The sequence below is a fragment of the Symphodus melops genome (assembly GCF_947650265.1).
Source record: "Symphodus melops genome assembly, chromosome: 3".
NCBI classification, from domain to species: domain Eukaryota; kingdom Metazoa; phylum Chordata; class Actinopteri; order Labriformes; family Labridae; genus Symphodus; species Symphodus melops.
The window spans coordinates 13,232,991-13,258,439 of record NC_136693.1 but is presented as its reverse complement, the minus strand read 5'-3'; the positions used below and the strand labels follow the sequence as shown (position 1 = coordinate 13,258,439).

The 25,449-nt window shown below is 39.4% G+C and overlaps 1 protein-coding gene across 3 annotated transcripts in view; it reads right to left on the bottom strand.

The window, feature by feature from the left end:
* Nucleotides 1-4,231: 4,231 nt before the first annotated feature.
* The window catches only part of cgnl1 (cingulin-like 1), a 28,390-nt gene continuing 7,172 nt past the window's right edge, over nt 4,232-25,449 (bottom strand). For all 3 annotated transcript variants that reach the window (XM_079338949.1, XM_079338951.1, XM_079338950.1), the window contains exons 6-19: nt 25,055-25,191; nt 23,759-23,897; nt 23,146-23,358; nt 12,511-12,717; nt 12,278-12,382; nt 12,035-12,187; nt 11,689-11,859; nt 9,430-9,591; nt 9,224-9,313; nt 6,943-7,026; nt 6,598-6,722; nt 6,246-6,354; nt 5,935-6,098; nt 4,232-5,770 (exon numbers count right to left, since the gene is read on the bottom strand). In XM_079338949.1, coding sequence (XP_079195075.1) covers nt 5,614-5,770; nt 5,935-6,098; nt 6,246-6,354; nt 6,598-6,722; nt 6,943-7,026; nt 9,224-9,313; nt 9,430-9,591; nt 11,689-11,859; nt 12,035-12,187; nt 12,278-12,382; nt 12,511-12,717; nt 23,146-23,358; nt 23,759-23,897; nt 25,055-25,191 — 2,016 coding nt within the window. In that variant the 3' untranslated portion in view covers nt 4,232-5,613. The remainder of the gene's footprint in view (nt 5,771-5,934; nt 6,099-6,245; nt 6,355-6,597; nt 6,723-6,942; nt 7,027-9,223; nt 9,314-9,429; nt 9,592-11,688; nt 11,860-12,034; nt 12,188-12,277; nt 12,383-12,510; nt 12,718-23,145; nt 23,359-23,758; nt 23,898-25,054; nt 25,192-25,449) is intronic.

The following is a 25,449-nucleotide window of genomic DNA, read 5'->3' as shown; positions in this document are numbered from 1 at the left end:
TTTCAGCCTCCTCCCTGCTCCGTGCCTCATGTTCTGAGAGCTGTACTTTCACAGGGCGGGCCGTCCTCTAAGGGCAGGGACAGGTGGAGCTGCTTATCACCAGGAGCTGCTAAAAGGAGGAGCTGGACTTACAGTTCAATTCACAGTAAAACAATCTTTTTTTACACACGAAAAGATTCCAATGTGTGTGGGCTCTATTGCACAATGTATTTATTTAAAAAAAAAAGTTTATTCAACTGTTTTTTTTCATAAAGGAATGAGTTTTGTGTTGTATTTAAGAACAGTATGTTGTACTTGTCACTTCACTACCTTTATTTAGTTCCAAACTCCAATTTGACCAATTGAACCACTGAATGCATATTGAAACACAAATAATAGTGAGCCATCGAAATAATTATTTAAAACTAAATCCTATGTTTATAAGCATGTGACCATTTAAGCCAATTACCTTCTCGCTCCTGCAGGCCTCTTTTAATAGCATCACCTCTATTTTCCTCAGTGATTTCATGGAGGGCACAATACAGACATGGGACATGCTTGAAGAATCGCCAGTATGCGCTACATGTCTAACCATCAGAATCTTTGGAAGTCAATGTTGCTCTAACTTCAGTAAAATACTGTAGAGCGGCTCTCTATTAACATATTTAGTAAATGGATATTTTGACACAGTTGTTCTACATAATTAAAACATTTGTCTTGATACTTTCAGTCCTATTTACTTCTAGTCCTTAACATAAACTTGAATGCAGGATTACGTATTTGTATAATTGTATTTATTTTAAAGTTCTTTCTGACTTATCCTATCCCTGCTGCTGTGACTTCACATTAAAGGGATTTAGAAACTGTTGAATACTAAAGGTGTGTGGGATGTCTTGAACAGGTGATGCTTGATGAATTATTGATGTAGGAACACAGCACTAAAACCATTATTTTTTAATGTGATTGTTGCTATCGGTCTCACAACCACACAGTTATTTTGACTGAGATGATCATACTCACTCATTTTCCCTTTAAATCCTTCCCTATTCTGTTAGAAATCTTGAAGGACAGAGACGTTCTTCCAGCAGACTCACACTCCTCTTGTGAATGGCCTGCAATAACTCCCTTTTATAGAAACTAGAGACGCACAGTCACAGAGGAGAATCAAGTTTAAAGGCAATGCTGTTCGGCAAGAGCCTGTTCAACAAAGATCTGCTGTTAGCTTATGGTAGGTAAAATTGTCAGTATCATGTAACAGGTATTTCTGCAGGACTGAGAAGTTAATTATTTACCATATATCAAACAAACTGTGCTTATTTTTAGCTCTGTAATTATGGAACCAGTTGCTCGGGACAGCCTTGGTCAAAAATGTTGTGTTGAATCCATATTCACTTTTGTCATGATTGTACCCATAAATCAGAACAGGTACTTAATCAGTGTTGGATTCGTCCCAAGGGGTCAGAGTAACAAGTATAGTAGTAGTAGTAGTAGTATGGAGAATATGTTGATAAGAAGAAGAGAGTATTACACATTCAGGCAGCAGATTTTGTAATTTGATCAAGTTTACAGCATAGTAACAACATTGATTTTTGAATTTTGACAAAAATGCACTGTGTCATACCAAAAAACTCTGAAGTACATCGCTTTGGATAAATTGTAGTATACAGGCGTTTTATTTCCTGTTTGACAGCAGTTGCTTGTGAAGTATTTTGCTGTTGAAACTAAAAACAAAAGCTGTATGCAAAAGCTGCCTAGTATCTCTGCAGCTGAAGAATTCAGGTTGACTTGAGTTTTTAGAGCGTTTGACGGAAAAGAAAATCATGGCTGTTGACAGAGTAATGTGCTGCCTGTGATGAAATGACACGGCTCCACAATGCTGCACTGTTTTCACACATGGGGCAACCTAAGAGTAAAAAACAAGTGAAACTTCCTGCCACATATCAAAGCTGATATATGTATCACAAACTTCTATAAAACTTCTTTTAGGGAGATTCAACGTTTAAAAAATGCATCACAGTAACATAAAAATTACTGTGTTGACTTTTTCTTCAGTGAAGTTGCTACAAGTGAAGTTAGCATGAAAAAGTTGTCTTTGTGTTGCCACAAATACTTTTTTCATTCAGAAAAGTAAAGGGATTATAATTAAGAATTCGTAATTGTGTCTAAAAGTCATTAATTTCTGAAAGATTTAGACATAATTAACTGACCTAAAGCATTGCTGCATTTGGCTGGATTGGTTTTTAAGATGAGAAAATGTAAAAAAAGGAAGAAAGTTAAAGTTTTTCCAATAGAGGACTCGAATAAAAAAAAACAAAAGAAGCTTTATGGACCATATCTGACTCATCCTCTCTGCAATCACTTTTATAGCTCAGGCCTCAGATAACTGGTACAATTATAATGTTGACCAAGACATTATGATAACGAAATAAAAACAGCTGTACTAATTAATCAGATATTCTGCAGTTCTTGATTCTGAAGCTATTGATCAGTTGGCTTGGTGTGGAGAAGGAGCTAACGTGTACAATGCCAATGTAAGTGGAGAAATGTTTTACATAACTGATTTCGGTTCTCAACAAAAACGTCTTCTTTTTAGAGACTGAATTAATTGGGTAAAAAACAAGTTTCTTTAACATTGAAACTACTTGTTGATCATGATTGACTTCATATGGCTGACTTTGATTCCAAACAAACAAGCCCTGAAAGCAGGTTTGTCCTGCTGCTTTGAGGTATTCACTGCTTGAAGTGTCATACACACATTAACGCTGTACAGAACCTGAGTATCGATCAAAACAAATAAACTGTGGGTGTTGATCTATAAACAACATTATAAATATGGCCTTTGGATTGAGAGCAGCATGCAAAACTGCCAATACTTAGTTTGGCCATCTTTTTTTTAAATGTTTTATTTTGTAAACAATCTTATAGAAAGCTCTATAAATTCAAATGTCATGTATTGTGGAGTTACTTGTTTGAGTGGGAGGCCTCCCCCTTTCTGTCCCCCTAAAGTCTGCAGAGGTTCTGACATCTCGGTTTGGTGATGAAAACCAGCCACCATTCCCAGTTGCAAACCATTTAACTATTCGTCAATTCCTTATAAATGCTAATTCCTGCAGGAAGTAACAAAACATATAAATAAAACATATTTCTCGACAATTTATTTTAAAAGAATAGAGATGATTTATGCATTAATTAAAACTCACAAAACGTATATTTATATTAATCAGTTTTATGTTCATATCTCTTTTATCTAATCTTTCGCCGTCTATCTGTCTGGTCTTGTAAATTTGAAAACTTATACCATTATTACAGCTAGGGGGCGGCATGGCACTGCAACATGTTGAAAATAGATTCACAAAGACCAATTTGTTGTACTACTCGGAGAAGTTTGTCAATCCTTGTAAGACGTGTATGTTTACTGTGTAGATCTTTGAAATAGAGATCCCTGTGTGAATAGGAGACACGTAAAACTTACAATCTACACTGTCACATGTCCCTTCAAGACAGCTCCCTCCTTGAGTCTTGTACTTCTTTATTTCCCAGAGCGCACTCTGACTGAAGTCACTCAAGCACACGAAGGAATCTCAGGAATGATCACCTTGTTAAGCATAGGCAAGTATTCTTTGTAACCGTCCAGCCTGCAACACAGATCAGTTTACTGCTTGGATTGACACAAGAGAGAGGGAGATAACACTGTGGCACTCGAAGGGTTGATTTGTTTTTTGCACACAGATCAGCAACAAATGAAGGTCGCGACCTGCCAACAATAGACCATCAGGCAGAGAGAGTGGGAAAGACCTCTCTATTCACTTTTCATTCTACGGAAGTCAGACCTACAAACACAGAAACCTATTCTCTCGGTGTGCTCAAGCTCTGCATCAGGAATCAGTCTATTTTTCCCCAGGGACCGAAGGAGGTCAAAGCTGTGCACTAAAAGTGATCAGGCCCAAACACAGGTCATATATGCTTCATTCGTTCCAGCAGGAAAAATAGCCATCCGGCTTAGCACAAAATGAAAGATAAAGAGCTGCTGTTGAAACAGCTGCTCTGACTCAACTAAGATTTGATCTGAGTCAGTGATCATAAGACACAAAATGGATCAGATCATCTCAGCCAAAGATCTGTTAAAATGGTGCATGGTGAAAAAAAAAGAAGAAGAAAGAAACACTTAAAGAGGAATATAAATCCATAATAAAAAAGATTTTCTTTCAGGATTTGTATATCTGGAAAAAAAAAATCAACAAGGAAAATCGCGTGAGAGTAACTGGAAGTCAATTTATTTGAGTGTCAGCTGAATTTATAAACAAACACGTGTACAGAGAGGTAGTGGTAGACATTTGTCTCAATACACTTTCCCTCCAAAAATATCAGAAAAAGATATTCAACACAGAGAAAACAGAGAGTGCAAATCATCATCACAGTGTAGAAAACATAAATTTGTCAGTTCATCTCATCTAAAGAAATTCCTTCATAAACATGGAGGATAGCTAGCAGAGGCCCAAATGTTTCTTTCACAGGCACTGGAAGGCTTATTGAGAAATTTAAATACATACGTATGAGATTAATAAAACAAGATGTTTACCATATTAACCACATTAAGGAGAAACAATACCAGATATTAATATTAAATAAAAGTGTTTGCAGTTTCATAACTGTATTGTGATTAAATGGTTTTATGTGTAGGGCTTCGTTCAGTATTAGAGGTTTGATCCAGAATCATTTATCACAGGAAAAATTGTCAATTTAAGGACATGATTGCATGAGGCAGCCTTGTCCAGGAGATGTCGTATAAATACTGTGACCGTTACTTGTGATATAATTACAATTAAGTTTATCATCCATATAAAACTGTATAAAAATGATGTGTACAAAGTCCCTCATTCACGGGTCCCGAAACACTCACTGAGTCAGGATTTTATATTTTCAACCATGAATAAATAAAAAAAAAAAAACAAGTGGTACTCCTCACTTAATATATTCGGTTTTGATCTTCATTCATACAAAAAAAAGTATATATTTGAGTTGCAGAAATGATACAAAAACATAATTTATACTGTATGCTGTGTAAAATTAACATATTTGATAGGCATGAGAAACTCAGGTAAATAACCTCATTTTGTTCACAAAGGCAGGAATGTTTTTTTGCAGTGCATTAAAGAGTGTGCATTCAAGTTTGTTTTAACCATGTTTAAAATGTAACTTCAATAACTCGAGTGATTGTTAACAAAAACAGATTCAATCAGAGCACAAATAACTTTTTTTACACTGGAAAGACTTCAAATAGTTGTATGTAATTATTACAAAATTAAATTTATTTATTTACATGGGATTTCACGAGGAAAGGCTAAAAGAGGCATTTGTCAATTAATTCATCCACACATCTTAGAGCTGCAGCTCAATTAATACTGGTGGTGATGGTGGCAGGATTAATATCCCGGAGAGTTCTGTGAACTCTGTGGTAGTATGGATCTTCAAACAGTAATATGTAAAAGTACTCATTAACATGTAAATGTTTTGAATATTAACATGTCATGGTAAATATCAACAGTTTTATGTGAAAGCACTTGGCATGATCTCCAGCTGTTTTGTCCCACAGTGCTGCATATAAGCAGCTTATACTCGGCCTCAGGGTTCTTTTTACAGAGTGAGAGTTGACAATATATTGTCCTGACTCGAGGAGCGCTTGTAGCCTGATGATGAGCTGAAGTACGTCTCGCCATCCGTGCTAATGTCATCATCGTCGTCTGCGTCATCGTGCAGATTGCTGAGTAGCGGAGCAGAGTTGCTCTTTCGCCTTGACACGAAGACAGAGAAATAATGTTACTTTGAATATATCTTTACATCCTTTCTAGGCCTTCTTTTCTTCTGTTTAATATCATAGTGTTTGTAAGCAGATTCTAATTTGCAACACGTGTCCCGAGAAGGGCAGTACAAAGCAGTACCCTGGACTTTCTTTACCTCATTTCACTTCGTAGAGCTTTGAGCTGGCTCTGGAGCTGCTCGTTGGACTCCTGCTGCTCGTCCAGGTCTCTCTGCAGCTTCTTCTTGCCGTGTTCCAGTCGGTCGATCTCCTCCTCGGCCTCATCCATCTGCCGCTTCAAGGCCTTCAGGCGCAGATTCAACTTTAGGAAGAAGAAACATGCAATGGGTTAAAAAGGGTTCAACAACAATTGGCAAATATTTTCACATTAAGGCTGTTAGTTGTTAATTTGATTAATACATGGTCGGTCGTGAAAGAAAATACTAAAATCAGAGTGTGTATAACATACTTGGTCCTTTTGGTCTTGCATTGAGTTATGCTCTTCTTCAGTTTGCATCATCATCTCTTTCACCTTCCTCTCCAGTCTTCGGTTCACCAGCTGCAGGTTGGCCCGCTCCCTAAAACACACGCAGCATGATGCATCTTCCTACACGTCATGCAGCACATGATTCTGACCAACAGAAAACTTTGTACTTGAGGATTAAAATGCTGATTCCTATATATGAGAAAATAATCACAACTGATTAAAATTATTAAATAAATGTCACAACTAACTGGACAACAAAATTATCTTTCTCTTAAAGCTTCACTCTAAACACAGCACACCTTATTTCTATTCCCTGTTGAGGTGTTTATCTCACCTTTCCTCTCCTTCCAGCCTCTCTTCCAGCTCTTGTATGCGATCCTCCAGCTGGGCTACCATGCCCTCTTTGTTGGACTTCTGTGAGCCCTCGAGATGAGCCACTCTGCTCTTCAGATCTTTGTTCTGGGAAGCACACAACCAGAGAAGTGGTGAGGTGTCCTACTGGGCATGTATGTTTATGCAATCATTATACACATCAGCTAACAGAAGATAACATGAACTAAATTCTACGTGTGAATGAAAAAACAATGAAAGACACGAATGAAATGAGTTATGGCTTTTTTCCTGACTTTACTGGAACAACAATGTGTAGTTGTTTTCCTGCAGACAGGAGAGTGTGTACCTGTCTCTCCAGAGCCATCTTGTCACACTCCAGGTCCTGCCTGCTAGCCCTCTCCTGCAGGAGTTCATTTCTCATCTGCTCCACCTGTCAAACCAAGTCCAGACACTGTCACTGCTCCACAGTCTGATGACATTTATTATCAGACACTGTCTGAGTATCACACACAGCAGAAACCACTGTAGAGTCAGGGAGTTACAATCTAAGCAGAGAGCATAATGCTGAGAGGGCCTCGGTTAACTGGTGAGCTAGATTTTCCAGTTTGTCTGCATTACACTTCTGAGCGTCAACTCTCAGTGACACTGGGTTGTTGTAATTTGTGTTTCTTCAAAATGATTCATAGCAACGGTTTAAGTGTGCTTCAGTTCACTTACCCCAAATTGCTTTTCATCTTGAAAACATTGCTTGTGAGGTCTTACTTGAAATTATTATCAATATTATCAATGAAAAAAATTTTGAAATCTGGGGAGCCATTGGCTGCGTGGTTGGTTTGCGCACTCCATGTATACATGTATTCTTTGAAGAGGGTGGCCTGGGTTTAAATCCAACCTGTGACTACTCTCCCACATGTCATTAACCTCTCTCTCTCTCTCTCTCTCTCTCTCTCTCCCCGTTTTCCGACTTCTCTAATATAAAAAGTAAAAAGTAGAGCTGTGGTTTAAAAAAGGGTTATGTGATTAACGTGAGCTTTATAGATACCTAGTATTTGCTTAGCTATGACAATAGCCTTATGTTTGAAGGGACAGAAATGATATACTCTGCAATAAAGTGAATAATATACCAAACGTTCCTTTAGTACAGCTCAGAGGCCCCTCTGCACAAACATGAATGTTCAGTGAGAGCACAGTTCAAAAGAAAGGAGAGGGATGATAACTTAATCGATACAGCAGTGATGCTTCAGTCTTTGAAAGGGGAGCTCAGAATTTGTGATATTTTATGCCAATTAGTGTGTGACAGTGTGCTGCTCTGATGAACGATGGCCTCTATAACTGGTGCACCCGGTGCAGTGCTTGAGGGAGCTGAATCAGCAGACTGGAACATACAGCAAAACTAATCTGCTTTGTGAGAGACGGCGGGAGAGAGGAGGAGAGATTACTCTCATTTAGACAGGAGAGGAGCACCTGGTGCCAGGAGAGACGCAGGTGTTCTTCCTGCTGCCTCTGCTGCAACCCCACCACCAGCCCTTCACCCCATAGCCATACATCCCCCTACCTTCCTCTTCTTCCCCACAGACACTGGAGCGCGCACACACACACACACACACACACAACACCGGCTCTCAACCCTACTCCGCTCTGACTACACAAAGCTCGAGTGTTGCCTTGACGACCGACCTCAGCCTCATGCTGAACCAATGCCACTTTGTCACAATGCCACTCTTTTATTGCTGCCAGGAATTTTTTAAAAGGGAAACCATTTAAGGAGATTTAAATACTCTACTCAGCCACACTAAGCCTCTCTTGATGTCGCTACACACATTTCTTTCAAATTTCAGTCACAACCTTTGAATCGGTGTCAGTTTTAGACCAAGAGGAACCTGTAACAAGGCCAGATCTTACAGGACTGTCATTGGACGTCAAAATAAAGGATTTAAAAGACAGAAACATTAGCATAAAATATGTAGGATTCGCAATAGAGCAGTGTCACTTTAGAAACATCAACATCCTCCCTCTGATTAGTAACCACCCACAAACAACAACAATCCTGAGAGTACACATACTTTTTCTAAATCTAACTTCTCAGTGCCTCTCTAAGCAGCTCAATCAGGTCGAAAGGAAAACTTGAGCACACGCGAGCATGATTTGTTCTCAACATGAAGTTACTGAGCGTCATTTCCAAGTGAACTCCATAACCTGAAAACTTGAGACATTTGGCAGCATGCATTTCTCGGCTCGGTCGCTGCATTAAGAAGGGTCTTTTGTGGCTGATGCATGAAAATGGGATAGATGCTCCCAGACCTTCCTGGCTGGCCTCCAAACTGAATGATAATACATGATCGTCTTACAAAGCAATAACCTGTCTGCTTTATTTACAGGGAATGTTTTAGGATTATATCGGAGACCTGATATTGTTTTTTTGGAGGTTTCATTCAGAGATGAGTGATTCATGCAGTTAGAGGTGGAGGACAGAGCAACAGGAGATCTGAATATCATTTACAGGTTGAGATGGAACAAGAGACACGTCTGTGTTAACTAAAGAGAACATGGACAGAAGGTTACCGACACAGGTGAGCGCTGATAATGAGAATGTGTTGAGTATGTGTGTGTCAGTATGTGTGTTGTACCTGCTCACGCCCTCGGTCTATCCTGTCCATCAGCTGGTCTCCACTCTGACGCTCCTCATCCAGGTCCAACTCCAGCTGAGAAATCCTGTCCTACAAAACCAAGTATTAACATTTGAAGCTATATCTGCTTTATGAATACTCAATACTCTAACAGAGAGATAATGACAAGACGTATATTACAGGTTTTATTTGACCTAATTCTGTACCTCCATGAGCTTTAGATGTCGAGATTTGTCTTCTTTAGTGTTTTCCTTTGTCTCTACTTCCACCTCCAGGTCATGAACCTTTCTCTCCAGCGTCTTCTCCCTGAGCACAGCGTCGTCTCGTTCCCTCTCACACTGCCGCAGGTCCTCCTCTCGATGTGACAGCTTATACAAAATACACAGCAGATGTCAACACCTTAAAAATGCTAACACATGACTGCTTATTGCTGACAGATTCAACTGTTGTGCATAAATGTTTAGACCACATCTTTCAAAAGGAGAACATTTCATGTCTTTGATCCCTACTCATGAGTAAAAGTGGTCTTTCGTAGGTTCAGGGTCTCTTAAAGGACCCCTAGGCATGTTATAAATACAGAAAGTATGAAGAAGATCTGCCCTCCTGATCTGGGATTGATTGCCTGTTAGAAATAACTCATTTCACCTTAGTAAATATTACTACTGCAGCGATGATCAACTATTAAGATGCTGTTTAGGGACATTATTTAGTGGTTCCCCTGAGTGACTAATGTTTTAGTGCAGCTTTTGTTTCGCCCCGTGGGCTCTCAGCAGCAGCAACCCCACAGCTGGAAAACTCTCCCCACTGCTTTATGCAGGACAAGGATAATTCATCACCTACAATCCTCTACATTAGTGCAGGATTGTTCCATATTTTATCATGTAAGTACTTAAATAAGACTTAATTTAAGTGATGGAGCTAAAGCTTTGCATCCATAGACTCACCCACAGTAATTGGTATAATGGGACAATCAGGCATCCTTTCTCATGAAAGCTATAACTGGAGTAAAGCTTGATGTTTTTAGACTACCTTTTGGCCAGGTTATAGAAATGCTTTCCTAAGAGAAACATGTATTCAGCCTACACTTGTCATTTCAGTTTTATTCTGCCAAGTTAAATGGGTGGAGATACATTTGAGAGCAGCTGGAAAAGTGGACTCACGAAGGCCCCATCCAGAAGTTTCAGCTCCTCCGGAGAGGTGGGAGATTTGGAGGATGTGCATCCTGCCAGCACAGCTTTCACAACAATGATATCACTACACTGACATCCTCTACTTCCTGTTCAGCATGCATAGAGATAGGACAGAAAGATGCTGTCCTTGTCCTTAAATATAAACTTCACTTACAAGCACATGTTGTGCAAAAAACGTCAGGGACATTCAAATCAAAAGGAGTGGCAGAATGTTAAGTATGTTAAATAGAGGCTGAAAGTAAACAGTTCAGGGTGAAGAAAATGTCAATATTGTTCTTTTTTCTTTGCTTGGAGGTTTACACAGCCTGAAGAGTGCTTCATTAAAAAGACACCCTGAGGAGATTTTATTATAAGCAAACATAACCTTGTTGACAGGTTAGCGTTCGTGTACATTGGTTTTATTATGAAGGTCTAAAAATATGATAGATGTGATTCTATTATAAAAGACTTGTTTTATGAGCTTAGTTTTCTTTGTTTCGTTTACGCATCAAATCAAACCTACAAGCAATCTTAAATCAAATATGGTCAATTTCTCTTAGTTTTAAGTCAAATTAAAAAAGTCAAGTAAACAAGAAACAGTGACATGTTTGCAGAAGATAATCTTGTTATTTTAGTTAAGTAAACAATGTCTTGTATTATTTGAGATTCTGTTAAAATTCATGCATTTAGAAACTTTGGGAGACTGAAATGTAGTCATTGAAATGCTCATACAGGTCACTGCTCATACAACTTTCAGCAGCCCCACCTTCTTAAATATGTGTTTAATACATTAAACTAGACTTGTTGCCATCTTAGGCGTTTAATATTCACCCAGTCCTTTTTGAACAAAAAACATATTTCACTGACAAGTGTTTTCTATTGAACTGTATGCATGTGAACAATGCATATTACTGCTACGTATACTAACACTAGTTTCAGTATAACTCTAAGTAATGGAATGATTGAAATGACTCTTTTTATTGCAACACTGTCAATAAAACTGAACTTGAGAAACATTTGGATACTTTCATGATGCTTTATTCTTCTCAACTACACTTTAATATTGTGTTTTGGGTTTCAGGAAAATGGCAGAAATGCCTAACCGGTGACATCACTCTCTGAAAGCAGATAATTTAAGGGAGGGGTTGAAATGAGTCAGAACAATGGTTCCTCATCTGCTGTCCTGCCCAGGACTCAGTCAGGCTGCCTCATGATGGCTGTGATTTGACCATTCACCATGAAAGTATTCAAAGCATTCATACTGTATCTATGACTGTTCCATTATTTTAGTTGTACCTCTTCTTGTAGAGCTTCGGTGGTCAGCAGGTACTTCTCCAGCTCCTGGCCTCGCTCCTTCAGAAGTCTCTGCAGCTCCGTCAGCTCCCGACGGTTCTTCTCTTTATAAATGTCTATCTGCTCCTGCAGCTCCCGAGTAGACGATTGGGACGCATCCACAATATCATTCATCTGCAGACATGGTGAGATACAGGACAAGCATGAAAAGAAAATAATGTGAGACAAATACATATATTGAGTAGTAGTCCTTAGAAACCCCACCTATTTTAAACAAAAGTGAAATACTTTGCACCTGTTCCTGTTGTGTTTGCTCTGTGCTAAAAACGAAAATGAAAATGACACCAACCTCTCTTTGGAGTTTTTCCACTGTACGGTCAAGCAGCCTCCTCTCATCCTCAATGTTATTCTTCATGTTCTTAAACTGCTCCTTCTGAGCCCTTTCTTCTTGTAACCTCTCCTCCAGCTCCTTGTGTTCACTGCTCAGTTTTGTCAAATTTCTCTATAGGATGTCACAATTTCAAAGATGTTAAACTCTCCTTTTGATAGAAATCCATATTCATGCAGTGTAGTGCAGTCATGCTAATCTCACCTGCATGTCCTCCAATCGGACGGTCAACGCTCGATTGGCACGCGACACCTCCTCTTCTTGCTCTTTGATTTCCGCCAAAGATTCTTCCAAGTGTTTCTTGTCCCTCTGTTAGGTGAAAAAGTAAAACATGAAAATCTTATAATGTTCCTGATAGTCACGACAAACAGATACATGATTAAACTAGATTCTCATCTATGGCTGACAGTCTCACTTAAACATCTTGACCTCCTTACCTCCAGTCGGCTAACTCTGTCCCCCAGCTTGCTCTCCTGTAGCTTGGCCTCATCGATGATGCGGTTCAGTTTGGCCACCTCATTTTCCAGCTCCTGTGCCCGCTTGCGCAGCCGCTCAGCCTCTTGGTTCAGCCGTCCCGCTTGACCCTCCACTGCACCCTTGGCTGCCTCCACTTCAGCCTTTTCACGGACCACTGTCGCACTGCTCTGCAGATCAGAACGAGACACAAGATGTCAGTACAAAGGGAGCAGGAGTCTGTGACACTCAACAGTTAGCAAAACAACAATGGATGCTGGAGCATTTGAGCCGTCTTTTAGATGCCTCATGTAACAAAAAGCTTGTTCAAGTGCTTAGTTTTTCACTGGGGTTTTGTTTCTCTCACCCAACATAATAAAGTATAAATGGAGGTTACTAAATCAGAGCTTACAGTATCCTCACACTGTGAGCTTTCTAGCCTCTCCCGTCATTAGTTTTAAATTTGTTATGCCTGATGTGTCTTGGAACCACTGCATTTCCTTACAAACACAGGTGCATACAGTGTTGATCTGCAGTCCAGCAGTTGTAGAAGAATAAACATTGGGTCCTCTAAACTCTTCTTGTCCAAATTAATGAATGAAGAGTGTGCTGTGGTCCTGACATTTCAGGGCCCAGAGATGTGTAGAAAAACACAGAACTGGAAACTGACAGAAATACATTTCTGTGCAAGAGCAGGAAACGGGAACAAAGAAAACTGACAACACTGAGACTCAATCCGCTGGCAGATAACAGGTTTCAGTTGTGATGACACCCTTCCAGCAAATGACAGGGCCAGGAGGCAACAGACTTGCAGAAGTTTGTTTTGAAACACGATCTTCTGTTGTGGAATGTCAGGAAACCGGTTTGACAATTTCATGTTTCTCTCAGTTATGCCTGCTCTTTTACATATGTGGACACAGAAATATTGAAGATGTCTCAAACACCTTAAAACTGCTGTACTAGAGAGCTGAAACACATTTAATTCATGTACCATATGGTCAGTTACTGTACACTAAGATAACCTTTAAGGTCTATTCATTTATTTATCTATTTATTGAACACATTTCAGGGGTTGTTTTTTTATTTACAATGTTTTTTAGTTTTGGCTGCTCATTTGACGACCTTTCAGTCTGCTGATATGTTGTTACTGGAATAGGAATATCATGATCCAAATGCTGCTGTGAACTGTGTTTATTTCCTATATATTGAAATGACTACATTGGCTGTTGAACTAAATTGCATTTGTTTGGCATAAAATCATTTGAGTATTAACTATTGTATGAGATTACATCACAGCAGGAGTAGGAATTCATTGCTAGTTAAACTGAAGATTCTTTTTTTGACAGTGGCATACCAAGAGCGAGACGTCACAAGACGAGTTATCACAGCAAATTTTAGTTGTTACGAGATTTGACCTGCAACAGGCTAAATTTCACCACTTTTTTCCAAATGCACATCTTAGCTAGCTTGATCTAAGGTCTATCTCTCTGACCCTGGTGTGCTTATCTAGAAAGGTACTGTATAAGAAAGGTGACGGGTGCCTCCCTGCTATGATGGTGACAGGCCAGTGAGACCTGTTTCTCATGTAACCACAGAGCCGCCCTCATCTGTCTCACTGGGCTGCTTTGTTTGGATTATAGAGCAAGAAGCTCTGTTTAGAATCAATACAACAAAATCCACTGTAATCAAACTGTTCAGCTTTCAGGATTAGCCAGATGAATTAAGATTTTAGAAAACAAAGGGTAGATAACTAAAATAAGACAGTGACTAAATAATAATTGCAAACATTTCAGATGTTATATAAGGCCACTTTTAAATAGTATAAAATACCTCTTAGTAGAATGAAGCACTATTCCTCTGCACCACTAACTACAGACTCTAAATGCACAACTTGTTATCGCTTGATAAATTAGCATTTGGTGCACCCTCATTATAGCCCTGGTCACAGAGTATGTAAGTGTCTCTTTGAAAACATTTTCAAAGCTTACAAACACTGTTTGTTGTCCTGCACACTAAAATGACCCTTTATTTCTTCAATCCAATAACTCATTTGCTTACATTGGCTTTACTCATATTGTGTTTAGGGTGGAAGCTCATTAGTGAAAAAATGGGTTGAGCAGCATGTGGGGCAAAAAACAGCTTTCACTACATTAAAAAACCATTGATAGGATGTGTCAGGATTGTGCTCCCTTTCATCAATATTAACAACAAGTTCATCCCTCACACTTTTTGCCTGTCCCACTTCCCACACTGGGTCATATGAGTTAAAAACTAAATAAAACCAGTTGCTGTCAGTTGCTGCTGTGTGGAAGGAAGGGGGCGGATGCAGTAATGACAGGGATATCTGTGAAGCGGCTTTTACATCGATTTGTTTTTCTTAAATGACAACCACGTAAATGTCCCCTCTAGTGTTAAAGTCACATGTATATATCATCTGTCAGACCTATATCTGATGCATTCATGTTTCTTATAAGGTTTCACTGACATGATTCTATTCTTATACATAACTGCAAAAGTTATTAATTGATGAAATGTGTTACTAAGATTGTCTAACAATCACTGAAGGAGTAGTGCAAATAAAACAATCCATCGGACAATGACTTCTTTAAATGTCTATTTTTTACCTTTAACCAAAATTAAAGTCAAATAGTCTGAACAGAAACAGACTTCAGTATTTTAGAAGAAACAATGACTGAGAAATATGCAGTAATATTTCACAGCTAGTGTTTTTCCCTTCAGGCCTAACTCAGAGCTTGTACTGGGTCTGCATGTGTACTTAAACTGTTTGTCTAAAGTTGCACATTAACTTTCTTTGTGCAGTCTTTGAAGCCTGGTACGAATGCTGGAAGTAAAGTATGTGTAGGTGGTATGCTGTGGGGAAATCTTGGCTTGCTTACGTATTCATCTAAATCCGCTTCCAGCATAACATAAGAGCTGATTGCTTATACATTGAAGCTGCAACAGAAACCCACAACCAAGCACTGACAGTTAAGATCAATGTACTCATTGATCTTAACTCTCTGTTTTTGTTTCAAGTAAACAACACCAAATTCAAAGAAGTCATCAAAACTCATTACACTATTCATTAACTTTAACTAAAACCTTTGCGCACCAAACTACCCAGTTCAAATGCAAACGTGAGAACCCCACCCTAAGCAGAGGAGGGGTATCATTCATCTGCTTTCATCTTTGGCAGTCAACAAGTTCACACCATTGGTTAACCATTCTGGATTTGCCTTTAATCGATTATTTTGGACGTAAGCCACTAGAGAAGTATCTCATGATAAATATCACAGTTGTCGGTGATTTAATTTTTTTTTTACATTTTTTATATAGTATTAATGCTTTATAAATTGTGGTTTGCACTCTATTATTTTAGAGACGTGCTTCTCACACACACATGCACAAGCAAGACGTGTGGATATGCATTAATTGGGAGATGTCAGAGTGCCGCGGCAGCCCCCACTGGAGGCGCCCCCTGAGCTGGTGGGGGTTCAGTGCCTTGCCCAAGGGCACCTTTTGGGCAGTGCTCGAAAAGTGGTCTGGCACCTCCCCATCCCACCCGTGTCCTTACAGACTGAGCTACTACCGCCCCAAGTGATGTTGTCATTTCAGGTGAGATGTATTACTACTGGTTGTTTAAAACAACAGCTGTATTATTTCACTGGGGCATTCAGAAGACCAGGATGTATTGAAAAACATGACTTCCTGCTTCAGCAGCTGGAAAAATGTTTTTGTACGATGACTTCACTTCACCCACATCAACACTGACAAATTGATTATATGGTACAAATTGAATCTTCTGCGGGAGTTCCAGGGGTATACAATTTTTCACCTCTTTCTTTTTATATATCCAGAGATTTTCCTGTCTTGTCCTGTTGTCAGTCTTCACCATATTCACTCTCACATTTTCAGCCTCTCAGTTGTTTCCTCTTTCCTGTGCTTTCAAACCTCATTCACAAAGTACATTTATAACAAGATAGCCGTTTGGTTCAATGTCCATTTTTGTCTAACAAATCACTCGGTGATTCCCTCATTGACCAGCTGTTAGAATAACCTCAATCTCCTCTTCACTGGCATAATCACCTGCAGTGTGGACAAGTGATTCTATAAGGAAGATTTATCACCTGCTGTCTCTGCACCAGCACAAACATCTATTCACTTATATACAGTACTCATACACACTATAACAACTTTTACATTTACGGACCTGCAGTCTATGGTGAAGATTTGTATTTATGTTTTTTTGTACACCCAGAGGTCAATTCCAAAATGATTTTTTTCTGTTGCTTATTGACTTCTCATTGAAATACGAGTAACTAAGTCCTGCCCTCACAACTTCAGACTAAACAAAGCGATTAGAATTTTGCAAAGATGCTAAAATATGCATGGCAGGCTAAAATAAGCCTTTTTAAATCTTAAGTCTGTCTAAAGACACACCAACACACCAACAAGCCCTGTGAGCTCAGCAGACAAGTAGTTTATATTAACTGTTTGTACATTTCAAAACACAAAATAATAAAAAATAAATAACTGCCCATCATCCAAAGAAAACTCATATTCTGTATGGAATCACATTAACTGACCTCAGGTCTTGCGTGAGGGGGAAGAAAATGACTCTGTTAGCAGGTTAGAGCTTTGATTTGCTTTTCCAGCACATAAATTGTGTTACACATACAACAGCTTTCCTCAGTAAAGAAGAAACCCAGAGGTTCGCATGAACAGCAGAGCTATTATGAAATGAAAATGTGACAGTTCAGAGGTGTTGGTATCTTTTTGGTAAAAGGAGGGCTATAAAATCTTGTCTCATCCTACAAAATCCTTTTTTTTTTTTTTTTTTTTTTTTAAATCTCTTTGCAAAGCCGAAGCACAAACATTGGTTGGATATAAAGGGAATTATAATGATGATTATACTTGTGACAATGCAGATACGCCAAAAGAGATAATGTTTCTGATAAAAATAACAATAATTTAAGAAAATTGCTTCATTTAAATCCCTTTTTATCATTGGTATGAGTCACAAATCCTTCACTTTGACTTTTGGGGATTTTGTTGTTGACATCAGTAACAGTAAATTCTGTAAGCTCTGACCACGACTACAATCATCTTTGAACATGCATTGCTGTGAGACAAGAAGTTCTTTTCATGGGACTCCATTGGAGTGCACCTAGTGTAAAGATTAATGAGAGAATAAATATATATATATATATATATATATATATCTGTATGTTATGCAGCAGGACTGCTCAGAATAACAAACCAGTTTGTCTGATACATTATTTGTATTGATGCATGTCTTTTTTGATCAGAGTCCGCTAAAGACTGTTGACTTTGGACTTTGTGGCTTTGGAGTCCCAATATGGTCACAAATCTTTCATTTCAAAGTGATATTCAGATAAGATCTTTAACTCCCATAATATGTCCAATGTCAAACTCCATCATACAATGTTAATAAAAAGAAGGACGATATACATTATACCTTAAAAAGATATCACAGAAACAAAGGGGGGGTTTAAAAATAAACACGTTTGTTCACTTTGTCTTTGACTCTCAGGCTTCAGAGTACAAAGCTCAATCAAAGGGAGAGAAAACTCCTGTCTGATCCAAGCCAGCCAAAGACAACAAGATTCCACTAAATTCGCCACACTTTTCATTTGAAAATGCTCATCCCACACAAGATCTGAAGACTTACAACTCAAACATGGACAACTCAACACTCAACTTTACATATTAAAGTCTAACTCCATATCCTTAACCTGTCAGCTGTCATTGTTACAAATAAGGATATCGAAATCTCAGTTTAACATTTGTATTTAACTATAGTCTGGTGAGTTGTTTTAAAAGATTAGGCTCCCACAACTCCAGTGCTGACAGGCTGCTAGGTAAAGGAATGACAAACACAAACATTCAATGCTGTCTAGTTTCACATGGCTGTGACCCTAAACAGGAACATTTCAAAATCAACTTTATTTACTTTGTTTAAACGCGTCATTAACCTGCCAATGAACAAGTTATCATTAAAGCTATTTGACAACCTACAGTAAAAGTTAAATAGACATATCTAAACAGCTCATTCCTTGGTGTTTTTGTTAGGATTCAGAATCTCTTTCTATCATTTCCTTCTTCACTTGCTGCCCTGCGTCTCCATCCTCCTATTTCCAGCCACCCGCTAAATCAGCTCCTAATTCTACGCTAGGAAATATAGCGCTATCATCAAACAAGCAGACTCATGCAGGAGTCTTTACTTTCCAAACAAGCCTGAGGGGGAACTCTTCTCGGGGCTACGGAAGTCTGATGATCAGACAGTGAGACTTCACTTCACACGCTGGCAGAGATTACTCGACAGGCACGCAGACATACAGGCAGTAGTGACACGGGCATTTAGCTGACTGAAAGATCACTGCAGGGACTTGTCTAGAGACTGTGGAGTGGAGAAATGAAAAATTCTGAGGTTACAGATCAGTGCGTGATAACAATATGGCCCTGTTACACAATGTGACTTGAGGCCGGAGGTGAAATAAGACAAGAGCTGGAAATGGACTGATAAGCACAAGGCTCTGTCTTTACAGCAAGGTCTGGAGAGCCTGTTTAAGCCTCTAACACTCAGAATCTGGAGCTCTGCAGAGATGGAGATGCAACTGCTGCATTAGGCAGAAATGAAGAGATCTGAGTCTCTCCAGCAGGTCGGAGCGGGTGCACTGTAACAGAGCTGGAGCCGAGTGAAGAGGGATGTCTGCAGGGAGAACATTCTCGACTTTGACCCCCACATTCCTGGAAAACAACCTTCCCTTTTCTCGCTGCACCTCATCTTCCCACATATTTTGCATACCAGCACATTCTGACACATAAACATCAAGTCCACTTCCAACTGTGCAGACATCTTTTGTTACAGAACAGTACGAAACCAAAAATAAGCAGATTCATATCTTTCCCAGAAAGTGTGACCAACTTTTTGTCAACCTTAATGAAATTCCACACATTTCAGCTCATTGAAAAAACAATGCAGCTTTTAATTTAAGACACAAAACAGGCCCCCAGCTCCTTTCAGGGGGTCAGCTACGCATCCCCTTTTCTACAGCACACTGACCCACTTACTCAGCATGTCCCAACCCCCGCTGCTATTATTGTGTGAAACAAACTCATCATTCATTATCAACTGAGGTCCACAATTACCCCCACTTTCTCTCAGGGCACAGAAAGAAGAGGGGGCACGACGCAACTCAGGAACAGCAGCTCATTAGATTAGTGATGGCTTGCCACTGCAATTAACAAGTATACAGAGCGACTCAGTGCTCCAGTTTCCTGCATTCTTCTCCACATAGTCTGCTCTGGTCACCGCAAATGTCAGGGCCGATAAGGGTGTGGGGGGTGGGAGAGCAGCTCTTCGGTTGGAGGTGGGGCAGAAGATGCACTGCTCACTTTAGCCCTCTTTTCTGTGTTTGACACCCCCCACACAACGTGTACATGAGTTAATTAGCAGCTTTCCCTTTTACTGAGGGACTTTCTCATTGCCAGTTACTCAGCCTACTACCCACATGCTGTGAAAGTTAGGGACTTCAGACACTGTTGTATTCATGAAGCTTCCCCCCCCCCCCCTTCTGATGTTTGTGCAATTACACTGTGTATTTTTATAACACAGAAAGCCTTAATACGCACAACGATGTCTTACTATTATGCTTCAAAAGCTCTGACTGTGTAGCCAACTTTAAAAAATGATCATCTTTACTTATTTCCCAGACAAACTTCATGTTTCAATATAAGTAACGCTTAAATAGTGCAAGTGTGGATACATTTCAGATAAAGGTTTAGGTCAAGGTTTTTTCTTGCTGTTTTGCCTTTACAGATAGGACAGCTGAAGAGAGACAGGAAGTGTTGGGTGGAGACAGTGGGGGGCGAGGTTGGATTCGAACCGGTTGCCACTAGGACAAGGACTTTACCCTACATGCATTGGGCTCGCAAAAAAACCACAAGGCTATCTAGCGCCCTAAAATGACAGTTTTTAAATGTACACATTGATCATGAAGTCTAACCTCAGGAGAAAAGACAAACTCATCATAATTCAAATAAACAAAAGGCGCCAACAGGAGAAGCCTTTTACATCTATAAATGGAAACAAACAATGACCTCATCTTTAGAGGATTTTACAAAGGACAGTGGGTAAATCCCTGACAACATGCTCCCTCGGGGGAGCAGTACCTCTGTTTGACAAAAGAAATGTTCTTACAGAATCTTGCAGCAGAGCAATTCAGCATGTGGAACCCCACCAGCCTGCAGGAAGCCCAGAACAAGGACAACTTCCAGTATTTGAAACAAACAGGACACGCAGGATGGGTCACACAGAAAGCTGCTGAAAAACAATGTGTCCTGAGTCCTTTTAGTCTGCTGTCTCCTGCTATGCACCACGAACTTCCTCCATTTTCTAAAACACACAGCCGGTGAACACTTCCTACTCCAGAGGGAATTCTCTTAAAACCAATGATTAAATACTGAAGTGTTCACCATTTGTAAGAGCTCCTGATGGTTCTTGTGGCAAAAGCAGTTTATAGAGGTCGACAGAGTTACAAAACTACAATGCAGACTCAGTAACTCCTCACTTTTTTATACACAGATAACTGTCACTAAATGTATCATTAAACACCCCTCTTCCTGTAAAACGTCCCTCCCTAGAAGGCCAGGCTGAGATAAGAAAACACATCCACACTTGACTGCTTCGAAAAGATTTCCTGTGAAAAAATGATGACAAGCCACTTTGAACTGTTAGACACAGACAGACACACACCAACTGTTCATCTCATCAGGTCGCTCTTCTGACATGACTCCAGTGTGTAAACTTAAGAAAAGATTTGTGAAAAAAAAAATATATATATATATATATATTATAACTGCAGATAAAGATCCCATCTAATGCTGAACCACCGTTTTTACTAAAACTAACCATGAAACTGAAAACAGATGTGACAGGTTTCATCTAAGAACTAGCACAGTAAATATGCAGGAAACCTTTAACTTGTCCAACCCTAACCCTATCAATGCATGAACAAGGAGATATCTTAATAGGTTAAGATAAGATAAGATAAGATATAACTTTATTGATCCCCAATGGGGAAATTCGGGCGTTGCAGCAGCAGCAGTACAGAATCAAAAAAGTCAAAAACTGAATAAAATAGTAACAGGTTAGTAAGATATGAGAAGAACTCTATAAATAGCAAATCATGGAAAGCTGCCTTTTTTCAGCAGGACATTCAGTATACTGCCAGTGATAGTACTGAGCTAAGCTAAAAGGGCTCTCATTCATCAGCAGTGCACAGGAAATGTTCTACATTTTGTCTATTTTTTTTTTATTTAAAACGTGCCCAGATACAACTTGTCAGTCGTTCACAATCCTTAAGTAATCAGTGTTGATAAATCCTATATGTTTATCACCAGAAACCTCCTGCATGTTCTGGGACATTTGCATTCCACAACACCAAGCCAATTGTATAAATATCATTATAATTAATGATACATTAGTAACACACTTTTCATTTGAAACAAGTCTCAAAGTTCTGCAGAATAGATTATGTTGGATTAGAGGAGAGATCACTGCCAGAAATCAAGAAGTGATTTGTTTATAAGCTCAGTGCAAAACTCCAACACATCACAGAGTAAAAGCAGGAAACATCTGCTGAAGGAGGATGACAGAGTACCACAAGACCTTCACCCTTGGAAACTTTATTGCCAGAATCATCAATGACACTCTGGGAATATTAAGAGAGAAGGCAGTGACACATTACCAAGAGAACAAGCTGGGCCAAACATCAAGGCACTCTGCCTGGGGAGCACAGGGTTTGCCGAATGTTCAAAGAAGGTATGATGAGCAACGTACCACATATCACATACTTGTCACAGCTGTCTTTTATAGTATTGACACCAATTTTGCAATGTGTCAGGACAACCTCACTGATGGAGGTTGTTTCTTTCATCAGTAAAGGAAGCGCAGAAAATACATGGAAGTTGAGATTGATTACTGCATGCATTACTGCACTACTTGTAATTTCACTATTCTACCACTAGAGTCAGTTTATAAGCCTGGTCAGTGTTGTGCCAAAATTAAATCTACACACATTACTAAGCATAAGTACATGTTGATAAATTCCACTATTTGTGTAAAAATGTTCATATGCACACATTAAGCACACATCTTTGCAAACGTACTGTTGATAAGTGAGGGCCCAGGAGACTAATGAGTAGTTTGCTCATTGCATGCTGTTTGATGATGATGTTGTAAATTGCTTGTTTTCAAGTCTTAAAAATTCTTGTTTCACTCTGCTCTTCCCATGCAGTTGGATCTTCGCCTGGTTCAGTAATGTGTATGTAGATCCTTAATTCAACATTTCTCATTTGAAATAAAAACAGCCAAAAAAAAAAAGAAAAAAGAAACTTTTCCCCATCCTTTTCCTTACAAAGAAATAAGGTGTTACTGATTATAAGTGCAAATCTGATCCTGCATGCAGTTCATCTTGCGTGTTATAAAACCAAAATCTAAGTGTTTAGATACTTAAGTGCCACAGGCGAAACTAGTGAAAAGGTGTGAATCTTGTCGCTTCAAGAAGGGGGGGGGGGGGGGGGGGGGGAGTTACCTGCTTGGCCTCCTCCACAGACTTCTGCAGTCGGCTTATTTCCTTCTCATACTGCTCTTTCATCTTGTCAACCTCCTGATCATGAGCCGCCACTTCCTCCTTCAGTGCTCCTTTCAGGGCTGTCAGCTCTCTCTCTCGCCTCCTCAGCACCTCCTCCTGTTCCTCCTTAGCCAGGAGAACCTCTTGCATCTCCACTTTCAGTTGCATCATATCCTGTAAAACATGTAGTTCAATATTATCTAATATCTATTGATCACAAATGCCCCTTGACCGTAGCCATTTCCAAATCCAAGTTAAAAACTCTGTTGTTGGCCCTATCCTTTGATTTCCCCAACTGTACTTTTCTTTTCTTTTTTCAACAGTACTATGCCCATTAATATATTTTATTTAACAGGTTCTTATATTTAATAATTATTTTAATTATTCATTGTTTCTCTGTCTATGTCGAGCACCTTCGAATCACCTCTGTGTTTGAAATGTCCGAATTTGAAAAGCAGCAGATTGCTTTGCAGAGCTTCATCAGTAAGGTTTAGGGCAACAAAGAAGGATTCAGCTTCTATGATCGAGAGGCCTTCTTTTTCCTCTCCATAGTACGTTGAACATTGTGCATTACCGCTAAGATGATGTCTTTCTCCCCATCTGGGGCTGACTTCTTGGCCGTGTCGAGTTCGTCATGCATCTCTGACAGCTGATCCTGCAGGTCTCTGATTTCTGTCTGGTATTGCTCCCTCTCCATCTTCACCTGAAACAGCCTGACAAACCACACAACATGTCACAACTCAGTGCAGACACTCTACATAAAGTGGGTATTCACAAACACCCCCACACCCGCTCCCTAATTCACACATAAAAATCGCAGCGCCTGTGCTGGGTCAGAACGTGAAGCCTACAGAGCACAGAGGTTAAAATGAAAACTTGAACCTATGTCTACCAATGTCTAAACTGACTCTGCCTGACAACACTGAGGGGGAGGTTGATAAGTGATGTGAGGCACCTCAAGCAAATGACCTCCAGTAATGTAGACTGAACTTGAACATCTATCCCTGCTGAAAGAATAGATTCAAAGGTGAGTGACAGCAAGCTGAATCCATGATGGTTGAATTGATATAAGTCATACAATAAAAACAGACATCTGAAGAATGACTCCAAAGAAAGAATATAGTCAAAGCTAAGTCTTGTTTGGCCTTTAGTGATTCATTCCAGGAAAACACCCAAAGTAAAGCTGAAAATGAACAGTAATCAGCTCAGACACCAAACTTCAGTACGGTAAACATTGCAGAATGAACAAGAAAAAAGTGAACAAAAATCCAACACAAAAGAAAGGAGAGATTTCAGCATCTAACAAGGGAAGGAGTGTAAACAGTAAGTGCTGTCAGAATTAACTGTTACTCAGTCACTAAGCAGACTTTGATATGAAGTGCTGTCTCTTCCACAAACAGGAGGAGAAACTATCGACTGTGCATGGCAACCACTTCATTAACTATCAACATCTATAGCTGGTTCTAACAACAGACTCTGGTTTCAGTGTGACCATGCATGGAGGTGTACGCATAGGAATAACACATCCAGCTAATTCTTATTTGTATCGATTGTTAAATGATATGGCCAAGGGAAGGTTTTAGCAGTGACAATATTCTTCTGATTCACTGCTTTTTGATTTGACTTGCTAATAAGAACCTTTAACAACAGAAGATGAAGTGCAGGACGGGTTATCTATTCAGGATAAGCAACAAATTAGTGAGATGAACAGTGCAGAGAGAAGAGTACTAAACCTCACCAGCTTCCTCACACAGTATTCATTTCTAAGATTAACTGGTTGAAAATCTTACACTTGAAAATAAAAACAGCCAAAACCTTAGTACATTCATCTATCCCTCGACCTTTTCTAGAACTCTCAAGCAGCACTTACTCTTCTAAAGTAGTCTGGAGCTCGGCTTCTGTTTGGGCAAGTTTTTCCTTCAGACGGCTACACTCCTTAGCACTCTGCTCCAGCTCCTGCTGCAGCTCCTTCAAACCTGCTGCTGTCCTCCTGTCAGCTTGATTCTTCTAATAGTCAAACACACAAACATCAGTGTTGAGATTGCAATGTAGGATACACGTACATATGGTCTTTTACATCTCCTGCACGATGCTTTTGGTGTTTTGATTGAGATGATAAACACTCATTGTTTAATAAGAGCATTGAGATGTAGCCATTCATTCCACTGCCCATTCAATTTTAACATTGAAAAGATGGAACAATGTAAAATCATAAATAAAATATAAAAGCTTAAATACAGATTTTAAAGAAAACAGTGTGTACAC